The sequence below is a fragment of the Python bivittatus genome, unplaced genomic scaffold (genome assembly GCF_059951505.1).
Source record: "Python bivittatus isolate LINGU-HERP-01145 unplaced genomic scaffold, Pbiv_v1 ctg000210_np1212, whole genome shotgun sequence".
In the NCBI taxonomy this organism is placed as follows: domain Eukaryota; kingdom Metazoa; phylum Chordata; class Lepidosauria; order Squamata; family Pythonidae; genus Python; species Python bivittatus.
The window spans coordinates 20139741-20162916 of record NW_028277053.1 but is presented as its reverse complement, the minus strand read 5'-3'; the positions used below and the strand labels follow the sequence as shown (position 1 = coordinate 20162916).

At 45.3% G+C, this 23176-nt stretch overlaps 1 protein-coding gene across 11 annotated transcripts in view; it reads left to right on the top strand.

Annotated features, from left to right (window-relative positions):
• The first annotated feature begins 5390 nt into the window (after positions 1 to 5390).
• MYCBP2 (MYC binding protein 2) overlaps positions 5391 to 23176 on the top strand; it is a 130349-nt gene continuing 112563 nt past the window's right edge. For 10 of the 11 annotated variants that reach the window (XM_088139567.1, XM_088139566.1, XM_088139564.1 and 7 more), the window contains exons 1-8: positions 5391 to 5668; positions 13987 to 14062; positions 15934 to 16149; positions 16240 to 16393; positions 17752 to 17948; positions 20029 to 20271; positions 20469 to 20540; positions 21835 to 21931. In XM_088139567.1, the coding sequence (XP_087995693.1) occupies positions 5508 to 5668; positions 13987 to 14062; positions 15934 to 16149; positions 16240 to 16393; positions 17752 to 17948; positions 20029 to 20271; positions 20469 to 20540; positions 21835 to 21931 (1216 nt within the window). In that variant the 5' untranslated portion in view covers positions 5391 to 5507. The remainder of the gene's footprint in view (positions 5669 to 13986; positions 14063 to 15933; positions 16150 to 16239; positions 16394 to 17751; positions 17949 to 20028; positions 20272 to 20468; positions 20541 to 21834; positions 21932 to 23176) is intronic. The other variant, XM_088139568.1, reaches the window with a different exon arrangement.

Here is a 23176-nt window from a genome sequence, read left to right as displayed (position 1 = left end):
CTGGATGGCAAGTGAGAAGGTGTTGACCTATGACAGGTCACCCAGTACCACTGTCCTGTTCTAGACTGAGCCATCATATACTGTAGTCACAAGTTCAGTGGTGGACTATGGTTGAAACAACTCTGTTCAAGAAGATGGATAGTGCTTGGCTGGAAGTCCCACACAAGCTTCAGGAGAAACAAAGGAAGATGAGTTCTTGCTGGTGGCCAGGGTGCAGCACTGGGGTGCCAACTGGAATGGAAACTGAGAATTCTGGGGCCCAGAGCCAGAAATCCACAGAGCCTAGTCCAGAGTCACAATTGTGAGAGGCAAGAGGCAGGGCTGGAAAGCCAGCAGCCAGTGGCACACAGGACCAGGAAAACAAGGCAAGGCAGCAGCTCAGTCTCTTCAGCCTAGGATTCAAATGCCAGAGTGTTACTTGAACAGCCTGAGTAGTAAGTATGGAGTCTGAGAGCAAAGCGAGGATACAGTGATACAGGTCCAACGGCGAAGAGTTGTTTCCAACAGACAGCAAGATCCTGGCACCTGCTCCTAAGTAGCTCCTGCTGTAGATGCAGTGAGACTGTTGTCCTTGCTCCTCGAGCAGTTAAGCTCACCACTCCTCTGTCTCAAAGTTGCCAGCATATTCTGCAGTATGAGCTGATCTTGGATGCAGAGCCTGAATTTCTTGCAGGAAATGGTCCACTGCAGAACCAAGGATTCAGGGTGTGGGAGGGGATGGCTGCAAGATCTGCAAATCTGATTAGTTGCAAATTTGTTAGATGTAGGAACTCTGCCTACCAGTTTTGTTGGAAGTTGATGTAACATCCCAAATAGTGCTTTAGGATACTATTGGTTTGCTCCGTCTGGCCATTTGCTGAGGGTAAGGGGTTGTCAACAGTTATACCTTGACAGCCAGGCTTTTGAACAAAGCCTGCTAGAACCAGAGAGTGAACTGGAAGCCATGATGTGAAATTAAATAGGTAATCCTGACAGGAGGACACCAAAAGTCTCTTGGGATTAGTGGCACCTGAAGGACTGTTGCTCCCTTCCCATTAGCTCCCTTCTTCCAACCTTCACTGCTTTCGGGGCAGTGACTTCATTTCCCCCAGCAATATCGTATAGTTAATCTGATAGGTTCTACAGTGCTACATCACCATCTGTCCACCTGATCCTGGAGCAGTATCATGTGATCCAAAACATAACCTGGCTAAATTGGCATGAGCTAACCAGCATCTTTCTAATCACGAAAAGTACAGGGTGGCTACAAAAGCAACAGGTCTGCTGGGCACCTCAGAGAACTGCTGCCACTGGAAAAACGCTGGCCAGTTCTGGGGCCAGTTCAGCTACTGCACACGTTTATGGAGTGTAAGGCAACAGAAGGGCTGCAGTGAGATATGGTAGGGCAACCTACAACCCCAAGACTGCACACATTGCCTGAACCCCTGTTTTGGCAGCTGCTGAAGCCCTTGCCCTGCATGGCTAGGTCTTATTCCCACCATTTCCACATAGGAAATGCATGAGAACGCTGTTTTTTAAAAGCTTAAAGTAGATTTAGCAGCTGCGCTTTAGAAAAACAATACAGTACAGAAAATCCCAACCCCACTGTGCGTATAAAGCCTTAGTTACCTCTCAGTTGGACTATTGCAACACGCTCTACATGGGACTGCCCTTGAAGACCATCCTAAAGTTACAGCTGGCCCAGAATGCAGTGCGCACACAATGTTGGGTGCCCCTCAGTTTGCCCACACCACTGTGGCACAAGCTGCACCAGTTCCTTCTTCCAAGTGCAATTCAAGGTACTAGTTATCACCTTTAAAGCCCTACATGGCATGGGGCCAGGTTATTTGCAGGACTGCCTCTCTGAGAGCATCTGCCCACCCCATCAGGTTGGATAGAATGGGCACGCTCCACATCCCTTCCCTGAAATACTGTCATCTATAGATGGCATTTTCCATGGCAGCCTACACTGTGGAACACTCTTCCCCTGGCGATCCGGCAGGGGCCCGCCCTTTTAGCCTTCTGGAAAGCCATAAAGACCTGGCTCTTCCCCCAGGCAGTGAGGTAGAGTAATGAGAGCCTGTGGGTGGTGCTGGGGCATCCCAGTAGAATGACTAAGGCATTGGGTTTTTAGTCTTTGTTTTTATGACTTTTATGGTTGTAAGCTGTCCAGAATTCTGCTCTAAGATGGGCAACCGTGCAAATATTTTAAGTGAATAATAAAACATCCCAATCCTTCTTCAGCACTGGTCTGTACTGTCCTTTGGCCCTCATTCCCCAAACTGTGGAGGAGGACAGTCCAGAGGCCAAATGTTACAAATCTTTGATGGGGAAGGTCCACATGTTAGGTTTTTTTAGATCACTGCATTTGATCCCCTTCCCTCGCTCCTCACCCCCAATCCTCTGGAGCACACAATTGGTTCAGCCTGAGATGCCTGCTGGTAACTCAGTTTGCATCTTGGGTTTGGATATGCAGGGAGAATAAGGTTCTACTTTAGAGGCTGTGGTAGATCCTGGACATGAGAGAAGAGGAAGCAGCACTGACACTAGGCTTTTAAGGAAACCTTTTCCCAGAAGAATTAGTTCAGATTCAGTGCCTCTTGCTTCAGTACTAAACAGCTATTTTCATGAAGGCAGAAGTACAAAGAAATTTGACCAATGGAGAGGCAATAATTTGTACAGACTGCAAGATGTAGTTATTAATAAAATGAGATTTTCTTCTCAGAAAGATCAGGATCACTACACCTAGCTTTAATATTTCCAAATACTCCACATAGTTTTAAAGGAATTATAAAAACATGATAGAGCATATAGGGATGTGATTGAACTTGAAAAACCTGGATCAGGACATTTGCTGGGGCTTATTTACAAATTGTTGATGAAGTATTATTCAGAAACTGAACAAATCAAAGATTGTATGGTAAAATAGATGCTGGGCTTAAACAAGACGTTTGATATGCAACAATAGGAATACCAATAGAAGAAAATTATTAAATTTCCAGTGAATATTGCACATAGAAAAAACTTGAATAAGCAGCAATTGTTAAAATAGATTCTTCATTCTCTAAAAATGACTGAAAACGCAATCACAAGGTTGTATCACTTTTGCATATTTGCAATGCCATAAAGCCCAAGAGTTTTTATAACCGAATGAAACAAATTCTAAAGGTCTCCTTCCAACCTGGTCTTTTTCTATCAGGGAGTTAACTTTTAGTGAACTCATATTCCCACAAAGGTATACCAAACTGGCTTTATGCTAACAGCAACACAGGATTCTATAATTTTCCCACTGGAAATTACATGTAATCCCTTCTGTAGAAGTATGAAAAATTCAATTGTGGAAATATACATCAATGTTGAAAACAGCCTCATATTTGAAAATCATATCTGATACAGCTTTCAGTTCAACATGGAAACCACCCTTGGATTATACTTCATGTATGAGCTGGCATCACATCTGCAGCCTGGATTTCTTATATAAGGTTCTAATGTTTATGTTTTTGTTTGATTTGCTGAACAAGGATAGTTTTTTTAAAAAAACTAGACAGAAATTATAACTTTTTATCTTTATTTATTTATTTATAAAATTTGTCATCGCCCATCTCATGAAATTACTCTTTACAGCAAAATAAAATTCATTAAAATGCAACACAAAAACAGTCCTAAAAATAAATAGGTTCCAAGAAGATGAAGAGTTGGCGAGTAATTCCAGGGAGCGTCATCAGGGGGCTAACCACCTCCAGGGACGGGCAGAGTCCATATCACCCCGCTGACAGAGCCAGGCCTTTAATCCTTTCTGGAAAGCCGGGAGGGTAGGGGCCTGCCACACCTCTGGGGGGAAAATATTCCAAAGGGCAGGGGCAATGGCAGAGAAGGCTCTCCTCCTGGGCCCCACCAGCCGGCATTCCATCACTGAAGGGCTCCGCAACATGCCCTCTCTGTCTGACCAGGTGGGGTAGGATGGGTTGAGGTAATGGGGATGAGACGGTCCCTTGGGTAACCTGGACCCGTGCCATGCAGAGCTTTAAAGGTAATAAACAACACCTTGAATTGGACCCAGAAGCAAACTGGCACCCAATGCAGCTCTTGAAACAAAGGTGTTACATGTGCCATCCTACGGGCACCTAATATCAGCCGCGCAACTCCATTTTGAACCAGCTGTAGCTTCCGGATACTCTTCAAGGGTAGCCCTGTGTGGAGCACATCGCAATAGCCTAACCGAGAGATGACCAGGGCGTGAGTGACTGACCAGGTCAGTTATTGTTCATACTATACTGACTGTCATTAATCACTGCAGATTAACTTGATTTTAATAATGATCTAAAGTTTCAAATTGATATGAGACTTAAATACGTGGGAATAAACTGTTACTTTGAAATGTTTATTTAATGTTATTTAATCTAATACTGCTTGTAGCTATTATTCACAGAGGTGCTGGTTTAAGTACATATTATTCCCTATTAGAAAAACCCAAAACACTGAAGTCACGGCTGATTTGAGTCCTATGCCAAATAATTGGCTGGGCGATCATCAGCACGCCCCGTAAGGCGCGACTGTGTTACAGATCAAGTCACCGCTCTTAACGGTGCATCTGACAGCTATCCATAGCCCAGGGGCGTCCTCTGAGGAGCGGGTGCAGCGCCCACATCATTTCAGAGGGCCGTCTCCCTCGGCCTGAGGGCCAGGAACGGACCAAGGGGAGCGCAGAGCGGGACTAACTCTTCGGCTGGGGGGCTCCCTAAGCCCCCGCCCCGCATCTGATGCCCCAAGCGCACAGCCAAGCCCCCCAGATAAGCACCCGCGGGCAGCGACGGCGGCGGCCGTTCCCCCCAGATGCAACAGAGACGACACCATGCCTGGCCGAAGAAGCCCGCGGAGGGACCCCACCGAGGAGGGGAAGGGCCCGCTCGACGGCGCCCCGGGTCTTCCTCCGCTCCCCCGGGGTGTTTCCACGCAGGGGGGCGCGGCGGGAAGGCCAGACAGCCCGGCCGAGGCAAGGACGTCTCCCGACACGCGCGACCCGGGCAGCCGGGACAGCCGCCGCGGGTCGGGCCCGGGCGCGGGAAGTCCTGGGAACCCGGGCGCGGCTCGAGGGCCGCCTGCGCCGGGGCTCCTTGAGCCACGGCGGGGTCCGCGAGGCCTCCGGAGGCCAAGCGGCCATCGGCCGAGCGGAAGCGCCGCTCACCTTGACCGCACCCGGGGCGGGGCGCGAGCAGACGCGGAGGGCGGCCTCCCCCTCGCGGCTGCCCTCCGCAAAGGCCCGGAGGGAGCCCGGCGCAGCGACCCCGCAGGCGAGGGACTTCTCCAGCCTGCGCCTAAGCTCCGCGGCCCCCGCGGCCATGGCAACCGCCGCGCTCCGCCCGCCAGAGGTCACGTGGGAGGGGCCGCCCTCTCCGCGCAGCCGCAGGGCCGCCGACTCCTCCCCCTCACGGGCCGCGGCATCCTGTCATCGCCGCCGGCGCGGGGCCTTCCGGGCGGTGGCCGAGCGCGACAGGCCGGGCCGAGAGGGGGCCTGGGCGAGGGCGGCCATGGGCCCCGGCGAGGGCGCGGCGGCGGCGGCGGCGGCGGCCCCCCCCGGGCGCGAGCAGCTGCTGCTGCTGTCGGGCGCGGCGCTGGCAGAGCGCTACCGGCGGATCTACACCGCGGCGGCGCTGAGCGAGCGCGAGCAGGCCGCGCACCTGGCCGGCAGGTACGCGGTGGGGGGTGGGCTGGGCGGGATGCCTGCGGGGAGCCCGGGGGCCTGGCAGCGGAGGGCCGGAGGAAGCGCGACCTGGCACCGCCGCCCCGCCTCGCCCCGCCTGGCGGCTCCGCGGGCCCCTTTGCGCCCGCGGCTGCCCTTGCGGAGAGGCGCCCTTGTGCCCGCGGGGACAGCGCGGCGCCGCCGGAGGGCCTTTTGGCGCCGGCGGGGACGCCTCCGGGGCGCCGCGGCGGAGGCCGCAGCGCTCCCCTGGCCGGGCTGCCTCCGTTCTCCGGGGCCGGAGCCCTCCCGGGAGGGGGGAGGCCTCCCTCTGCCCGGGGCGGCGTTCGCGGCCCCCTTCCGTGGGCAGCGGCGCCTTCGGGGCCCGGGCGCTTTGCTCGGCCCTCCCGTCGTGCGCGCACGGACACGCGCTCCGGGTCCGCCGGGATCCTGAGCGAAAAGAGGGGCGTCCGTCGAGGGGCAGCGCGTCGAGGCCTCCCCGGGCTCCCAGGCCCGCTGCGGGCCCTCCCGGTTCCCCCGCGAGAGTCACGCCTTCTGCCGCCTCGCCCGCGCGGCCCTGGGGCTGCCGGTCCCGCCCCGCCCCCGCGGCGCCCGCGTTCCCCCGGCGGGCTCGTAGCTTCCGTGGCTGCGGCGCTTACTGGCCACGTTTTGGGCGGCAGGTTGGCCAGCGCAGCGCGCGGGGCCTCCGAGGCGCGCTGGCTACTGCGGTCAGTCTCTGGGTCCTGCGGCGCGGCCGGACTCGGTCGCAGCTCCGTGGCTGACAGTCGTCAGCTTTCTTCTTCGAAGCCGACCGGGGCACAGAGGAGCGATCGGAAGGCCGTCGTGATGCTTCCCAGGAGCCCAGCATTCAAACTCTTAGTCGCCACGCCAAGCTTCCGATCTAAACTCGGGGGTCGCGCCGCGTTCTCCGTTTTCATAACGAGGCGCAGGAGGTATTGCTTTTCTGGCTAAGTGGCCTGCCCCCAAATCGCATTCTTTCAACCGTGTCGTCTTAATGGGAGTTCCAGTATGGCAAATCAATTAGGTTGTGAAACATAATGGGTGCCAAGCCATACAAAGTGAATGAATAAATAAATATCAACATAATCTAAAACTGCAAATCCACATGAAACTTATGTCCAAAGGATCAACATATTAATTGTTGGTCAGTCCAGAAGTACAGGTGCTTTCTTAACTTTCTTTAGAATCATTTTGCATTTATAAGCAATTATGTTTTATTATGTTTCAAAAGATGCGTAAAGTGTTTTTACTTTGTTGTTCAGTTGAAAAATTCTCCTAATGTGATTTATGTTGGGACCAGCAATATATTGTGGAGAATTAGCATATTTTAATTATTGTTACCACAGATGTTTAAACTGTTTTTGTGGCTGTTTGATTATGGACTCTTGTAAGCTATCATAAACCTCTGAGAGTCAGTGACGTATAAGGGCGACAAATAATAATATCATCCAGTGAAGGCTGCTTGAGGAGCGTATGTGGTTGCAAATTCTGTGAGATTTGCTGATCAAAGTAATTCAAACTCTGGCAGTTATGCAGCTTTTGTAATTATGTTAATGGAAGTCTTTTAAAAGGAGCTAAGCAGTTAGAGTATAAATATTCTTGGAGGTGAGTGTATTTTGTCTTCTGGAATCACAATGACCTCGCCCACATTGTTTCTGTAGAAAAAGGGAAGATCTCACTAAGACAGTGTTTTCACTCATAAGTGACACGGGGCTAAGTATTTTCTGCTCAGTTTTTGATTTCTTTCATTCAAAATTGATCTTCAGCCCCTCACAGCCAAGAAGACTTTATTCTCACCGTCTTGTTGAACAGATTTATTGAAAAGAAAAAGGGGGATCAGTACAGGATCTTGGAGACAGGGTACGTGCATCTTGGCACTGCCTTTATCCATGAATGTATTAAGGCAAGGTTTCTTTGATCCTCTTGAGGCCCCTTGCCACCCATTTCCCAGTTATAAAAGAAATATTCATGCAGATAGTCTGGTTCTGCGATATTTTGCCATTCTCTTCTCCTGGCTCTGAGAAGTCGATTACACTCATATCGACGGTATCAATTTCAAATGGATAGTTAAGATATATTTCTATGATAAGACCTTTCTTTACTGCAGTTCTAAGCGTAATTCATGTGAAGTAAGCCTCACTAAATTCAGTGATGTTTATTTCTAAGTAAAAATACTAGGGTTGCAGCACCTGCTCGAGGATCCATTTCTATCAGAATTAACTTTTTAAAAAGTAGGTTTTGTAAATATACATCTATATTACATAATAACATTTCACGGTCTAGTTTATGGCATGCCCATGTGGGTTTACACTTTATATCAATTTCTTCCAGAGGGACTGCTGTATTGCAGGAAAAAAAATCTTCCAGCATTCTAAAGTTGTAATGAATGAACGCAGGCATACAATGAATTTAAGAATCAATATCTGTTTAATAATTCAGACTTCAAACTATTTTGAATATTTTACTTCTTATCCACTTGAAAATGCTTCTGAAAGACTAGTTACACATATCTCAGTACAATGAATTATTATATGATTTCATGACTAAATATTGAATCTAAATGTTACTAGTCCTATATACTCCTCTGGGTTTTTATCAGTCCCCCCAGATATGTAACTTTGAAATTTATTGCTAAACAGTCTATCTGTGTGTCCTTCGGAAGGGATCTATTTAGTAAAATTTTGTAAAGTACGAGAATTTATAGAAGTGCTTTGTTTAAATATATATTAGAGCATTTTTAATGGTTTGCATCGTTGTGATTGCTACTTAGGACTAAATACTGTAATGTTAAATGTGTAGTTTGGCATCAAATGTATATACTTTTCCGCACATACAGTTAGAATCATATAAGGAAAGAAGGAAAGACAAATATTCTTTGTTTCATTTCTTGTCACCTTCTGTGTGTTGAGAACAAAGTCTGATTTTGGGATTGCTCCCTGCATAAATTAGCATGTAAAGATCTACTTTGCTTTGTACCTGCGAAAGAGACCAGAACTGGCTATTTACTCATTTTATTATATCCGTCTCCTGTCTTTCCTCCAAGAGCCTGCACAGGCTGTATCCATTGCTTTTCCCTTGTTACTGTCTCAGCATCTCCCTGATGAGAAGGATTAGGCCAAGAGTTCTGGTCACCCAGTCACCAGTTGAGCTCCGTGGCTGGCTGTGGATTTGAACAGAGGACTCTGGCCTTTACTCCCAGGAAGCGATCTTCAATATGGAAGAAGAAAGAAAAAGAACCATTGGTGGAGAAAATAAAGTTTTCCCAATAGACTTTAAATTGGAATGACAGACAGTTCTGAAGGAGATGCTGAAATGCTTATTTGTAATATAAATTGTGAAGATGGGGTGTGAACTCTCCCTTCTTCCCCATGTGACATTTTTTAAAAGTCTGGGCAACTAAAGATGGGAAATAAGCTTAAAGTATTTTAACTAGCAGAGCATGCTCTCCCTTCCCTTTGACTTTCAACAGTGTTCTGGTCCATGAGGCTTTGAAGAAGACCTCTGGCTTCTTCAGAAGTTGTCAGAAGAATGAAATTCACAGAAAAGACGGCACAGGAGTAAGACCTATTCCGGATGTGTTTCGGGGGTCTTAGCAGAAAGCATCACTGTAGCGCATCCTAAGTGTGACTTAGTCTCCCTGGCCTTCTGTGAGCTTTGCCCAACAGGGCATCTTCTGCCACCCTGGCAGGCACAGAAGCACCGCTTAGCTGCAGCTCTGCTCAGCTGTGGACTATGGACTCTCACCCAGCTAGCATCAGGCTGTTGAATATTATCTCTTGGAGGAGTTTGCAACCCTTCTGTTCAGACTTGGGGAAAAAAAGAGAACTTCAGCTGCCTACTGCTGCTGATGCACATTGGACGTCTTCTCCGAATCCTCTGAAGATGTGAAAAATCTGAAATGGCTTTTGTGTGATAGTGTGTGCAAACTGCACGTGGGCGTTGCAGCTGCTTAATATGGCCCCAATTTTTTAAAAAAATGTTAAAAGAAATACAGCTTTTGTGGAGAGCAGAGGCTTTTAATGGGCAACTGCATTACTCACAGAATTATCCAGAGCCCCCCTTTGCCCCCTTTTGTTCTTCCCAGAGGAAAGGGAATAGCTGCACCCTGCCCTGAGGTGGGTAACCCTGAGAGAAAACCATAATTCCCCTGCCATCAAGTCTTTAGAGGAAAAGGGACCAGTGATGCCCCATCTTGTCTCCTGGGTGCCTTCTCTAAGCTGGTGTGGGCAAGAAATAGCAGCAGCTGTTCTCACTAGCATCTTCATACTCCCCCGAAAGAAGTGACTATTCCTGCTGCATTACCCTAAGACAGGGTATTCAGTACGAGAACTATTAATACCTTTCCCTGCCCAAGTTGAATGTAATCCTTTTCCGTTTTTAAAATGAAAACTGAATAAATGCGTCAGGACCTCTAGCATCACTTATATTTCCAAGAATGCTGGTCGGCCTCATTGGAATTCTTTGAAAATAAAAAGCAAGTGGCTATAAAGAAGCTAAATTGGGTCTGGGTATCGTGAAAGTGGTTCCCTTCACCCAACATTATCTAGCAAAGGAAAAATCTCCTCCAGTTGGCATGCGCAATGCCTTGGTTACTCCATGCACTGCATTTCCCCCCCTTTTTTCTTTCTAATCATAGATTCACCAATTGGACTTCTTTTTTTTCCCCTCCTTGAAAAGAGCTGGGGGTATCGGCTGCCATCTAGTGGTCATGTGCATTTCCGTAGGTGAGATGCAGCCATTGGACAAGTGTTGGAAAGCTGGAGTTTGAAAAAGGGATTTAGTTGTGGGGATCAGCGTGGGAGCTATAAAGTCCCCTAAGAATATGCAATAAGGAAAGGATGAACCAGACAGAGCTTCTCTGAGAGCAGCAGCTACTGGGAGGGGAATGCTTCACCAGATAAGCTCCAGGACACTTTGCCCCTTCTTCTGACTTTGCAGACTTGGAGCTAGTTTTCTAGAGTGTGGGGATAAGTGAAAGCCAGCCTCTTTGGGAAGATGGACTGTTGGCCATGCCCAGTAAAGACATTGTTCCATCTTGGCCTGGGACTAGGCACAAATGTGATATTAACCGGGAGCTAAACCTGCCTTTCTGAGGATTGTTGGTGGAATTATAGAGCCAAACCCTGGTTTTCCCTGATTCTGCCTTTGTATAAATGGGTTCTCTTTGGGGAGACGAAAGCTGAATTCCATCTATTCAGGCCTCTCAGCGTGGGGTCAATTTAAGAGATGCTTTGCGGGCACAGTTGTGCCACACCAAGTAGGGGCTTGAAATTCATTCATAAAATACCTATACAAAGCCAATACCGTCTGTTAGGGCGTAAATAGAAAAAGGTTCAAAATGTTTTAGTGATGGTACATAATTCAGTATTGATGACACATCAATATTTTCCAAGATAAATAAATCATACAGTAATAAATATTGGAAATGCCATGAAGCAGGAGGAACATTTTACCACATGTGGTGGACGTGCAAGAAAACTCAAAAGTACTGGAAAGATATACATAGTACAGTGCAGAAAATTTTGGAAATTAAATTTGAAATAAAATCACAACTTTTTCAATTAGGTATAATCCCAGAAATATCATAATTTACTGAGATACACGCTCACAGCAGCGAGAATAAATTTTGCCCAACACTGAAAGAAAGGTACAATTTCGACGATATCTGATTGGGAACTTAAAGATTGGAGAATATGCAGCAGCGGCAAGGTTAATAGCATATATTCACAGCAGCCGTTTAACCAAATTCAGGAAAGAGTAGTGCCCATATATGCAATATATTATGCAGGATGCCAGATATAAACACTATGGTATGGATTCCAAGGGGACCTAAATGCTGATAAACACTGCAGTTGGTAGAGGCACAAAAGGGGGGAAGTTAGAAACCAAATAGCTTTTTAAAAAAATGTTTTTGTCTTTATTTTGTTTTGTCTCTTTTTTCTTTAATATTCACAAGCGATAAGTAACAATACACTGGAGACCTAAGTATTAAGCTTAAGACAGAAACCTTTATTGTATAACAAATAGTTTGATGTATTTTGCAGTTGTTTATTAATGCCACATTTAGCTTTGGTAAGTTTAAAGAACTTTATACTTATCAATATTGATATTTTAGAAATCATAATTAATACTGATATAAACATTTTCTTTATCTTTAAAGGTTCATCTAAACATTAGAGTGTAAATCATCTCTAGTCAATACTGTATAAATACCACTGTCCCCAATAATGTAATGTATTACTTATGTTTTATAATAATACAGTAAAACCATTTAAGGGGGGGGGAAAGAAATTCATTCATAACATCCTTGTGTATTATTTATTTCTTCTGTCCCTCCTCACAACCACTTCTGAAAGAAGAACTAGTCAGAAGCACTTTTAAGCCAGATGCAAAATGTCCTTCCTTGAACCAGAGTATTAGGGGAAGCAGGTCCATTCTCTTCTTTTCTCTTATGCCTGGGAATTCTTCCTTATTACGCAACTCCTTAGTTTAAGCAGTAGATGTTCATGGTCCAGAATGGCTTTGGAAAAAATATATTTCGCATACACACAATTTAACAAGATTGGCAATTAGTTAAAGGTGGCTGAAAGCTGATCTAGAGTGAATTTGCAGGGTGCTACAATTTCCCTAATTTTGCCCACTTCCTGCCTGTAGTGTTGAGTGTGTGTTTGTTTGTTTTTCTGGTCTTTGTTGCTATTCTTCATATCAGTAATATCACCCACGAGTTCTAACCATACCCACTCTCTCCTGGGTGCCTGAGTTTGTCTCAGATATTTCACATGCAGCTTGAAAGCTTCCCGTGTGGAGGTGCCCCACAGAATACAGAACTTTGAAGGTTTAGCAGAGAATCAGGCTGTGATCAGGGCAGAGCTTCCAGAAAGCTTTGACACCCCTAGCTGTGACTGTAGGATGTTTGTATGTAATGCAAACCAGTGTGGGTATTTTACATATATTCCTTGAAAAGACATCACAGAAAGACAGTGACGTGCTTCAAAAAGTTGGCAAGACCAAGATAAAACTTAAATATTGAGGTCTGTATTATGGTCAGTAATCAAATTTAAGTATAGTTTAATAATAGGAATTATGGAAGGAAGAAAAAAAATAGGATAAAAAGGAAGCATAGCAAATTACAGACAAAAAAGCAAATGATTTAAAAAAAAATGCAGAAGTAGATCCAGGATGTATAAAAATGCAGTTTTTTAACTGATAAATACAAGTTATTGCTATATAATAGCCTACTAAGATTCTAAAATGCTGACTTTATAATTGCTAAATTATAAATTATAGTTAAGAGATAATCCTAGATGGATATGCTAACATGTCAGGAAACCCATAAAAGTGGTTATGATTCTGCTTACGAGGTCTCAAGGATGGGAAGTTATGTGCTATACTTGTGGTACCATTCTCGTGTGAACATTTCTGGAAGATGTCGCTGATGTGTCTGCACAAAAGAGGGCAGATTAGTTCTTTGCACTATCCGAGCAGAAGAAGCATTAGAGGAGAACGTGCACACTTGTTTGGGCTTCCGTCAGCAAGCAGGGGACGGGTGTCCCTAGAGATGAGCGCCCTTAAAACAGCGCTCTGGGGGTGTGGACGGCAGCCTGTCGAAGCTTTCCTGCCGATGGGCAGAGACCTCTGAGAAAGAGGAGGCAGCTAGAAAAGGGCTGAGGCGGAATCTGGCCTTGATACTTTTGGGCTAGGAGAGAGGTTTTTCTGGAGGTCTCTGTGGAAGGTGCGTCACCCTGGCTCCGTGGGTTCGGTGATGCTGACACGCAGCTTTCGCTGTACGTGTGACTGTGGCTGTCTCGTCTCATGAAATGAAATGAAATGAAATGAAATGAAATGAAATGAAATGAAATGAAATGAAATGAAAGATGGCGCTTTCGTGTCCTTGGGCTTTCGCGGCGACCACCCTTGTCTGATGAGGGTGCCAGAAGGGGAGCCCTGAGATACTTAAGCCGCTCGATCTATTTTGCGCTGACGGCCATCGGTTTTCCAGAACGAGGATGTGACACAGCGTGCCCAGCGACACGGGTAACTTTGTTTTGGCACACCTGATGTTAAGGCGGTGATCTCTCTGGGAAGGGCCAGGGATGTAGAAGGAAGGAGTGCCTCCTATGACGCTGGATCAGGTTCCCTGCTTGGCTGTGGAGGAACTAGCATATCTGTGAATTGGCCCCTGCGTTTGGAGACGGAGAGCTTTAAATTACGTTTATCATGGCAGTGGACTCCGAAGGCCGTTAAATCCCATGTGTGCTCTGGTGTTGCTTTTCAGTTGAAGTAATGCGTATTTGCCTTTCTTTCCATAGGTGCAAAAAACTTTTGAGTAAGAAAAAGCTAAAACGGAAGCAGAAAAGTAAATTGAAAATGAGAACACGGAACAAGGTATGTTTTTTTCTGTTGTTTTCTGCTCGTATTTCAGGAAGGAATTAAAAAATGGGAAATATGGAGCTACTTAAATGAGTATAAGAAATTATATTAATCATGTGAAGAGATCCAAGATGTTTGCTACACTTCACATTAGAAATATTAAAATCCTAATCCAGCCGTTCCCAACTTTTTCCTTAATGTGAATCATTTGAGAGAGAGAGAGAGAGAGAGAGAGAGACGCTGAAATCTCATGAGATCCCTGAGCCTCTCAAGATTTTGCTGCTCCTCCCTCACAGAATCTTGAGATTTTTATCATTTTAAAAGCATGGGGTTTCTTGGCACCCAGACAAGGGACCCCCTGTAAGTATTCTTAGAGACTACCAGGGGGAGCTCCCATTGGTCTAACCTGCCAAGTGTTTCATCATGCCGTAGAATGTCTTGAGCCATCCGACTGCAGAGCAGGCTCATTCCGAGTGTTCTGGAACACAATTGATAGTTAAAGTGTATGAAGAAACAGGAGAGAAGGTGCTCTTTAAGTATTTGAGGCTTTTAAATAATCCATTGAAAGGAGTACTGTCACTTATTCTTAGAAAATAGTGAGGGTCCGAGCAGATAACCGCTGGAACAGGCTAGTATGACATTTACCAGGCTGCGAATGATGGTTGCTGCCTTCACATCAGGGAAAAATGCCCGCAAGTGATTTTTTTTAAAAAGTAATCATCTTTATGACATATCCGTAACTTTTTTCAGGGTGATTTTCCTTATATGCAGCACCTGGCCCCGGGAGACAGGAACCCCTTGCATTCTTGATTATTTTGCCCTTTGTAGAACAGTGGCCTGGGTGATGCACAGGTAGGAGAGAGTTGCTTGGCGCTTTCACTTCAGAGCTACTTGTGCTGGTGGTTTAATGGGGACTGGCGACATTCGGGGGGTATGGATAATAGTGTTAGCACTATTCTGCAATTGTACAATACTTCAAAGGTGTTTGTACTTACTGCTTGGTAGTTATTCTTACAGTAGCCTTGCAAAGTATGGCAGTCTTTAATTCTCAGATAGTAGAGGCTAAGAAGAGTAGTGAGGCCGAAAATCTCTCAGTGAGTTCATGGTAGAAGTGAAGCTTAATCTAAGGACTTCCTGATCTGCGCTTCATTTGCTTGGTTAGCATTTCTGTATTCCACAATATGAATGTAAAATAAGTTGAATGGACGTGCCAAGGAGCTGCAAATAATTGGCGCTCTTCACCTCAGAGTGTTCAGAATCTGCATCTACCTTTGCCTTTACTCTTACATATCATTGTGATGATTGCAGCAGGGACAGCTGAATTTAGAGCAGTACACGTGACCGTTTCGAAGAATGCACTGTGACAGTTCTGTGTTTCAGGGCAGCAGTGAAAGTGATGGGAGAGGAGAAATGCTGAGCTGCGCGAGCAGGTGGCCATCCTTTTGCTCTTAATTGAAAGCTACTCTAAGTTTTTTACACAAACCATTTTGGAGCCCTGCTTCTGCAGAGATTGCATTGCTTACCATGTGTTAGAGCTTAATATTTTTGCATCAGTTGATTTGTCAGTCATATACCTGCAGAAAAGCTAAATAAAGAAAAAAGTTGGCTTAATCATGACTTCTCTCAGGATCCCACCAAGAGCAATGCTGGATTTTAACAAATCCCTTTTGTGCTCAAAACTTTTGTACTTTAAGCACTGCTACTCTGGATTTTGAACATCATCCTGCTCATCTGTTTTTTTGCTTTTCCTTGAATTAAAAAGGAAATTTGACCCTAGTCTACCCCTTGTGTTAAAGCAGGGAGGAGAATAAGCTTTTGACAAATATCTCTGCAATGTAAAATAAAGGTTTCCTGTTGATTGCAAGAAAAATCTCTTCTGTTGTCAGAGTGAAAGCCTGGATAGTATGGTGTCCATACCAGATATCAAGCTTCACAGCAACCCTTCAGCTTTCAACGTGTACTGCAACGTGCGCCATTGTGTCTTGGAATGGCAGAAAAGAGAGACCTCTGTGGCTTTGGCGTCCAAACACACCGTGCAGAGTGGCGATTCAGACAGCGAGGAGGAGGAGGAAGTGAAAGAGCCCCCCATTAAGCTTCCAAAGGTCAGGGAACTGGGGCAGCTTCAAAGTGTCCTTGTCTTTGAAATGTTCTGAGCCTTCTTTGCTCAGAGAACTGTCTGCTTTCTGTTTTAGATCATAGAAGTTGGATTATGTGAAGTGTTTGAACTAATTAAAGAGACAAGGTTTTCTCACCCCTCTCTCTGCCTGAGAAGTTTGCAGGCTCTTCTCAATGTTCTTCAAGGGCAGCAACCAGAAGGCCTCCAGTCAGAACCTCCTGAAGTTCTAGGTAAGGTTTCCTACAATTGCTCAAGGTAAATAAAATAGAGGACGGACCAGTCAAACTATGCATAAAATTATCTCAGTTTGCTATTCCTGTTTGATGCTGGAGTTCCTAAAACATTGCCTTTGCTATTTTGAGAATTCTGTCAAATTCTTCTCAAGGATAAAGGCAGTTAACAGATACTTTATTTTAACACTGCTAATTATATGTGGTGTAGAAAATGCCCATGCTACTTCAGATATATGCCTCTAAAGATGATACCACTTTAAAAATTGATTGAATTTGCTGCATACATATCAGCTCAAAACAAAACAAACAACAGGAAATGTGACTTATAGATTTTAAACCAGCTAGGAGTTTTTTTAAAAAGTGTCTTTATAAAGAAAAACTGAGATCTATAATCATATCTAGAGGCTTGATTGACCTAATGCCTGAAGGACTCGGTGCTTTGGGTCAGTTTAGACTGCGGCAATTTTGAAGCGTTAGTATTTTACCTGACATTCCTGTCATCCTTATAAAGGGCATTGAAAGCTGCTTTTTCATTCATAGGGTTTATGCTTTCATCATAGCAATGTATTATTAGATGTGCTCTTAAAGGCTGTTTGGCTTTTGCAACCCTACATTATGTCCATTGCAGGGGAGATCTCAGGCAAGCCTGTTTTCCTTACATGTGGGATGTATGTTCCACCTCATATAAAGTTTTGCATTAGTTGCAGTTGCCACTTGATACTGCCAGAGGAGCAAGCAAGCAACAGAGGGTGGGGTAGGGGGCTCTGCTGTGAAGTGCTGGCTTATTTATTTATTTATTTATTTATATTTATTTTTTTATATATCACATTTCTATAGCCGCCCATCTCACGCAAAGCGACTCTGAGTAGCACTCAACAATTAAATAAAATAACAAATAGATAAAAACAATCATTATAAAAGATAAAAAAGTGACTATTAAAACATGACATCATCAAAAAGTTTTAAAACTTTACATTTTAAAATATACAAAACCCACGGAGAGAGAGAATATTAATCATGGTGGAGCCATCTAAGTCTTAGAGGTGAGGGGCAGAAATACCTCGTGCCTGTGGTTAGCAGTGGAGCACTGCATCTTTCTTAGGGAGTGTTTCTCCAGGTGGGGATGGAATGGCTGAAGAATAGCCCATGGTTGGAACCTCCCCAAATCTCCATGGATAGCTTAACCTTATATTTGCCAAAGGAGCCTCAGTCCTTCCTTCAGTTCACTGGTACTTGGCCAGTGTGCCAGGGGACAGCAGCGTTGCAATGTGTAAATAACTTTCCTTGCATCGGCTGCGTGTCTGCGTGCTCCGCCATCTCTACCATGAGTAAGTGACCTTTTGTTCTGTCTGCAGAGTCTCTGTTCCAGCTCCTGCTTGAAATCACCGTTCGGAGCGCCGGGATGAATGACAGCCCTGGCCAGTCGCTGACCGCCCTTTCCTGTGCTTGCCTCTTCAGTCTCGTAGCTGCCTGGGGAGAAACTGGACGGACGCTTCAGGCAGTCTCAGCTATCCTTACCAACAATGGGAGTCATGCGTGTCAGACCATCCAGGTCTTGCATTCCATCTCACTAACATGCACACATAGGTCCCTGGTGGCCTCTTGTGTGTTTTCCAAGTGTAAAAGTTCCGGTGGTGATCGTAGTGCCAAAGGTTGCATCAGAAATATTGAGAGGAAAAATCCCAGTGACATCTTTGGGTTTGCCATTTCCAGGAATTTGACTTCTTTCTAAATGGCTGACATCCTATTAGGAATAAAAAAGTCTACCTCAGTGCTTAAGAAATGTTAGCGTGCTAGTATTTCTGTGCTGAACTCTGTAAGCCTAAATCCATGGAAAAATATATCTAATCCTGTGGGCTTGAGGACAGCTCCTTTGTGACTGAGGAACATTTGAAAAGTGGTTTGGTGAAACTGGGAGAGAAAGGGGGTGAGGAACCCTTGGGCATGGTTTTGCCATTAAGGGGGCCTAAAGCAGCTGTTTGGATCTCAGGCTTAAATAAAATTAGACCTTAATATTTGCTTTCCTAATTAGTATCAGGAGCATGATGCTCTCTTTTCAGAGACCTAATTCTTGATCTTTGAAGAGCAGAAATAGGGAGAAATGCCACATTTGGCCTTGCTCTTTCCAGTGGTGTCCAAGAGGGGGATGGTGGGGGTGGGGGGTGTCCCCTGCAGATCCAGTTGAAGCCTACACTGACCTCCCATGCGCCTTCCTCTTTCAACCCCTCGGAAAGCAGAAAAGCCAGCCCTCCCATCTTTAAGCCCCTCCTGCTTAAAAACTGCAGTGGCTCTAAGAAAGGTTTCACACTGTAAAGAGGGTCCTGTTTCTTTCCCTTTGTTTATTTACTAGAATATGTTTATCTGCCCCTTAGCACATTCTGTTAAGGAGGCTTACAAAGGTTAGGCACCTCTGGAATAATATAGCGAGAGAAGAGAAGCCTGAAACAAACTAAATTAGAAGTTTAATTCCTTTTAAAATTATTTTGTTGCTTATAAAATACAGAAGGAAAAAAGGGAAACTGAAACATAACAGTAGCAAAATAAGTAGAGAAAAGAAAAGAATAGTTCAATTACATACATAACAAGATACATAGATCAAAAAATGACTCATTCTTTAAACTTTGACCACATGGAATAGTACTGGCCAGCATGAAACAAAGTGATGAGTCATCTCTCCGGGAATTTACATTAGGAGTTGCAGAACCTTTCCATCAAACAATTTCTTTAGTTGCTCTCCATAGCCTGATAAATCAAGAGTTCTTTATAGGTCATTACATTCCAAATTTTTGCTATACAAGTCAACATTTTATTAATGTATTTGAAGCTTATTTTTCTTTCAGCAGCAGGTTGATTAATATTAAGCTAGATGGGACAACCATAGAACAGGTCCCAAGCCTGTATGTTAGTGTCCTTAATTCCTGTTGATTGTCATTGATGCTAAATCTTACCAGCAAATCAGTCACGTGAACTGGGAAGAAATTTTTGGTATTCAGGTAGTCCTCGTTTAGCAACTGCCTCGGATAGCGACTGTTCACAAATACCGTGGTAATAAACGGTAGTAAAAAAATCATTTTCTGACCAATGTGTGCACTTATGCTCAAATTTCTGCACCTGACAACAGCGCACGCCAGAGAGTAACGCTGGCATTGCTGCACAAGAGAGCTTTATCTGAATGAGACGGCAGCAACCAGCAATCTTCGCAATGACTCTTTCTCACAGTCATGTGGTTTGCTTAGCGACCATTTTGCTGGAGTGGATTGCGGTTGCTAAATGAGGACTACCTGGAACATATTTAAGGATTTGAGCATGACTACATTTGCAAAAGAAAAAAAAAATCTAGAGTATCATCTAATACTAATTCTTGCCAAAGAAAAGGTTGTGACAGATAAATAACCATCTATAGCAGGTGGTTTTGACTGATGCAAGTTGCCATTTTCTTCTTGTATTAGCTGAGTAGCTTTACAGTGAGGTGTGCTGATTCTTGAATCGGAACCAAAATCTGTTGTTAGCTGTTGCTTCCTCCCTCCCTTGCTCCCTCCCAACCCCCCCCCCATGCCTGTAAATTTTAGGTTTGGTGGTTTAAAGTTTCTGATGATAAGTAATAGTTTTGGGTTGTTGTTTTTCTCCATTAGGTACCAGCTATCTTAAATTCCCTTCAGAGGAGCGTGCAGGCAGTTTTGGTAGGCAAAATACAAATCCAGGATTGGTTCAGCAGTGGGATTAAGAAAGCAGCCCTAATGCACAAATGGTCATTGAAGGACGTTTCGGTAGATGAAGACGACCCAACTCTGCTGCAGAGTGACGGCTACTTTTTGTATCTGTTATGCAAAGATGGACTGTACAAAGTTGGTTCTGGATACAGTGGAACAGTCAGGGTAACGTATCCTATGAGATAAAAACTTGCATAAAATATTTTAAAATGAACGATGATAGACGTTTATGAATAGAAAATCATATGGTGTGATAAAAGGCCACGGAAAGATTTCCAGTCAGTTTTTCTTGTAATTGTATTTTACTTTTTGGTTTAAAAAAGGCAATTTCAAGAATGTTATGATATTTTACTTCATTACAGGGCCATATATACAATTCCACATCTCGCATCAAAAACAGAAAAGAGAAGAAATCATGGCTGGGTTATGCTCAGGTAGGAAAAAGATTGAAAGCAAACCCTAAGAAATGTAATTCTGAATTGAATGAGCCTATTACTTTGGGTGAAATATTGTATCAATTCATTATAGCTCTAAAGGTGGAAATAGAAAGGAAGCGGCATTAACTGTACTTCTAGAAATGTAATTCTGACAAAATGAAGATCTCTAGTAGCAAACAAGGTTACAGTGTATTTGGGCTGCTCACAAAAATTATTTTCTAACATTGTTTCCTTTGAGAAAGAACAAGGATGATCTCTCTCTTAGTTTGCTTTTAACAGTCCCCAAGAGGTGGGTGTGGGGCAGCTGTCCTCCAGGAAGCCGTGTTGTCTTTCAGAGGCTTTCTTCCATAGAGAACCAGATGATTATCTGGTTGAAGTTTGGCCCTGCGGAGCAGTTTGTGTGGTTGCTGCTGTGCTGGCCTACCTGCTGCACAAAAACCTCCCTGCCTGACCTCCTAGTCTCTGGGTTGGCGGTGGAAGCCTCAGGGCTTGTGGTCTTGAAGGGTTTTAGTCTCCTCCCAGGGGCGTTGAGTCCGGGATGGCTCAGGAGCTCACATCCACAGGGTTGTCACCAAGCACGGAGACTGAAAGCCCAAACCACACTGCAGGTTACACACTAGCTGAGGTTTTCATCTTGGGGCAGTTGCAAAGTGATCTGGGTGTGGAGGACGTTGACAAATCGCTCTCTGATTGCTTGTTGGGTTATCGGTGCTGACCCCTCCCGTAAGAAGGTAGGTCTCCTTAGACCAGTCTTCCCAGGCAGCTAGTGAACCCTCCAGGTTCCAGAAGGAGCTTATTTCTTTTTTCCGGAGGATCTGATGGTTGGTTTGGCTGAAGCCTTGGGCATATGATGAGGGCCTTAGACCAAATTGCTCTCACTCTGTGTCAGTCCCAGAGAAGACCTTGGTTTTCTGAATAACTCAGGGAGATGAAATGCCAGAAGAGATGCCAAAGCACCGTTGGAGGAAATTGAAGCCAAACGCGAGCAAGAGCCCATGTTGGGTTAAGCACTCTTACCGCACCTGCTAATGACAGTCTGGTGGCCCTGTCGCCTGCTAACCTCTCCATCCGACATCATTATGGAGTGCTTGTTCTGTGTTGCTTTCAGCTATTTGAGATTCTTGAGGATTATTTTAAAGTTTATGCTGTTGTCTGCTAAATATGGCATGTGAGTGTGTTTGCCCTTCCCCTATTGGCAGAATGGGAAGCTCCATGAATGGCGAAAGGGCGTTCCATTTATCCCTGAGATTGCAATTCTGAAAGGTCCGTGTTGCGATCTGGTCTTTTTCAGGGCTATTTGTTGTACCGGGACATAAACAATCACAGCAGGACGGCCATAAGGATAAATCCTGAATCTTTGGAACAGGATGGAATAGTAACACTGCCAGGTATGCACAGGAGGGTACTGGATCTAATAAATCTCTTTATTCTAAAGGTTAACAAAAGACACAGCACCTTCCATTGAGTAGAAATTAATGAGTGACAGGATGTCCCTTCATCCGTGACTGATTGGATGTATCAGATCAGAGTATATCTTACATAAACACCAGTGCTTAAGAGTGATAAAGATACATTAATGGGCATATTCTAATAGCTGCCCCAATGCAGAAAGAAAGAAAATTGGCATGTTAGCTTTCTGTGGGTGAGGAGTTTTGATCAAAAGGTAAGTCTTGATTTCATCATCCTCTCCTGTGCCGGAGGCCATCGTGTTCTCTAGGAGTAGGAGCAGCTCCTGGAATACCAAACCACGCCTGAGCTACACCAGGGGAGGGAGAGCGAGTCCTTGGCCTTGGCAGAGCGGAGCAAGCCTCCACTTTATGGTCATGCTGTAGAAAGGCTCCGTTCATGGGCTCCGGAAGAGCGAAGCCACTGGGTGCCCTGCGGGGCGTTCGGCCGCGAGTTACTGCCTCTGCGTTGCCCAGCACTAATTCTTCCACAGGTCTTCGGTGCGTCTCCATCCCATGTGGGAGCACCTGCAGCCCTTTGCATGCAGATTTCCTTTCCTGATCTTTTCACGGATGTTTTCTTTAGTCTCACGGAGGCAGGGTTGAATCTCTTCAGGTTTAGCCGATAGCAAGCACTCGGTGGCAGGCTGGAAGCCGGTCATAGCTGAATAGGGCTTGAGAAATCCCGTGTATGGGTTGGTTGCTGAGGGAAGGTAGGAAGACCAATGAGCAGATGGACTCAGGCCTCCTCTGATAATAGGGGGTGTGAGAGAGCAGGGCAGGGTTACGGGAGCGCTTGGAGCGGTTTCGTCAGTAAAGCGGGCGCTTGGGCTGGGAAGGTGAGAGGGAAGGAACACAAAGCAGGGATTTCCTCTGCTTGTGCTGATGCTCAGGGTTGGGAAGGTTGTAAAAACCATGCACGTGAGGCAGCTTTCTTCAGGGCGCCTAAACCTCTGATTGGTAAAATGGGAGTCTTCTACCTAGATTTCGTGGCTAAGCTGCATCCTTACATCAAAAATGAGAGACTGCAAGGTTGCATGCCCCTCCAGAATCTCATTTGGAGGCTCCAGACCGTTTGCATATTGTTTGAATTTTGTGGGCACAGTTATCAGCTTGCAGACCTAGAAGAAGATGGGAGTGGGGCACCAAGCCTCTGGGGAGTGAGAGATTCATTCTCACTCCCAGCCA